The 2,157-nt window shown below is 36.3% G+C and overlaps 1 protein-coding gene across 1 annotated transcript; it reads right to left on the bottom strand.

Moving 5' to 3' along the window:
* Positions 1-107: 107 nt before the first annotated feature.
* Positions 108-737, bottom strand: LOC108361976 (ATP-dependent DNA helicase PIF4-like). Its single transcript, XM_017614790.1, has one exon. It carries the CDS (start codon positions 735-737, stop codon positions 108-110), a length of 630 nt encoding a protein of 209 aa, XP_017470279.1.
* Between the last annotated feature and the right edge of the window lie 1,420 nt (positions 738-2,157).

Below are 2,157 nucleotides of genomic sequence, written 5' to 3'. Positions count from 1 at the left end.
CTGGTGTTGAACGGGGAATTACTGGCAAAGTTTGACGAAAATCACCAGACAATAATATTAAAGCGCCACCAAATATTTCTTGATTATTACGTAAATCTTTCAAAGTTCTATCCAATGCTTCCACTGATTTTTTTATGTGCCATTGTACATTCATCCCACACAATTAATTTGCATTGTTGCAAAACTCTTCCCATTCCAGAATTTTTTGAAATGTTACATGTTGGATTTTCATTAATTTGCATATTCAATGGTAATTTAAGTGCGGAATGCGCTGTACGGCCACCATCTAATAATGTAGCAGCTATTCCAGACGATGCAAGCGCTAATGCTATATTGTTTTGTGATCTTACAGTCGCTAATAACAACGAAATCAAAAACGTTTTACCGGTGCCACCTGGCGCATCTAAAAAAAACATTCCTCCACTTTTGTTTTGTATAGCTTGCATTATAGTGTCATATGCATGTTTTTGTTCTATATTCAATTTCGGCAGATTCAAATTTATAAATGTGTTAAGATCATTTATATCGTATTGTTGTTCACGTTGTATATCTTGATTAAATACGTCATGCATTGCTCGATTAGGAGGTGGTAAACCTAATTGTGACAATAATTTATTTGCAACTGCTAAGCATATATCTTCAATAATAATCAATACCTCGTTATACATTTCCAGTGTAATGAGTAATTCCTGATTTGCAGAAATACGACGCATTCTATTCAAGATATCTTCGGTCATATAATCACGATAACTTTGCCACAGTTGCAATGGATCAGATGGAAAACATGTTGCAACAATAATTGAAAATAATGTCCGTATTTGATGCGGTGTACCTGTTGCGGATGCATCTGCAAGTGTTGCATCCCAATGATTATCATCTTCAAGTAGATGCAATTCTTCACATGCTCGCCGGTAAGTTTGACAGAGGCGCCCATTAACTCTTTTCAAATTCAAAAAAGACGTTGGTCCACGAACATTAATTAATAAAAGACGCAAATAAAAACATTCAGCCTGGCTAGGATGCTCTGTATAAAGTCGTCCTATGGCGTCACTTTCAAAAACACCAGGATAACCATCAACAGGTTTTCCTCTTTTACGTCTTTCCCATGTCTTTGAACTTACATTCCATGTGTAATATGTTGGTACTTGTGAATAAAGCAGTGTTTTAGCAAATTGATCTCTTTCACATAATTTAAAAAAAGAAATTAATGTGGTTGATGGCGGTCGCTCTACAATTGCCTGAGCATTATCAACAGTAAAATACACACGCTGTCCATTTTCCAAATGAACTGCTAAATGAATAACAGCTGGACTACGGTCATGAATGGGGAAAGACAAAATTCGCCAAACTGCCTCGTTACTACTAATGTACCTGCCCATTTGGTATTGAGTTATTTCATCATTTCGGTTCTCTGCAACTCCAAAAACAGCCATGTCACTGCCTTTGTTAATATACTTGCAAATGTATTTAATCGATTTGACCGAATTACAATATTCTACATTGATATGAGCTTTGTACGCTTTCGATAGCAATGGCGAATAGGGAACTACCCATCTATTATCAATTTCAAAATCTTGACGATTCACTTGTAAAGTTATTGATTTGCCGTTATCCTGTGTTGAACGTCGACGATATAGAGGGTATCCATCATTTCCAGTAATTGTTTCAGAAATGAGTGCTCTAGGGTATCGTTTCGTACATTTGCCATCTTGCATACATGGTGAATTGACATTTATCACACCACACGGGCCATGTATCATATTTTTAGTGACAACATCAAATAAATCTGGATCAATTGTCTGATCCGGAATCTCAGCTGAGATTACATCATCTATTTGATCGGTTGTAATTTTGTCCACTAACCATATTAAAATATGCGCGTGTGGCAAACCTCTCTTTTGCCACTCGACAGAGTACATCCAGCATCTAACTTCTCCGTAAACTTTATATTTGACAATAAAATCCATAAGTGACTTGAGTTTTTGTCGAAATATTCTTGCAGTGATATCATGGCGATCAGTAGAAGATTGTCCGGGATACAAATATTTCTTAATTTCTTCCCATTTTGGATTGCACGTGAATGTTATAAATAAATCAGGCCGACCATAACAACGAACATAACATATGGCATCTTGTGCGTACTCATGCATATGATGG

Source organism: Rhagoletis zephyria, unplaced genomic scaffold, assembly GCF_001687245.7.
Source record: "Rhagoletis zephyria isolate East Lansing unplaced genomic scaffold, Rhagoletis_zephyria_1.1 Rzeph_scaffold_00900, whole genome shotgun sequence".
NCBI lineage: Eukaryota > Metazoa > Arthropoda > Insecta > Diptera > Tephritidae > Rhagoletis > Rhagoletis zephyria.
This window is presented reverse-complemented; position numbering and strand designations above follow the sequence as displayed.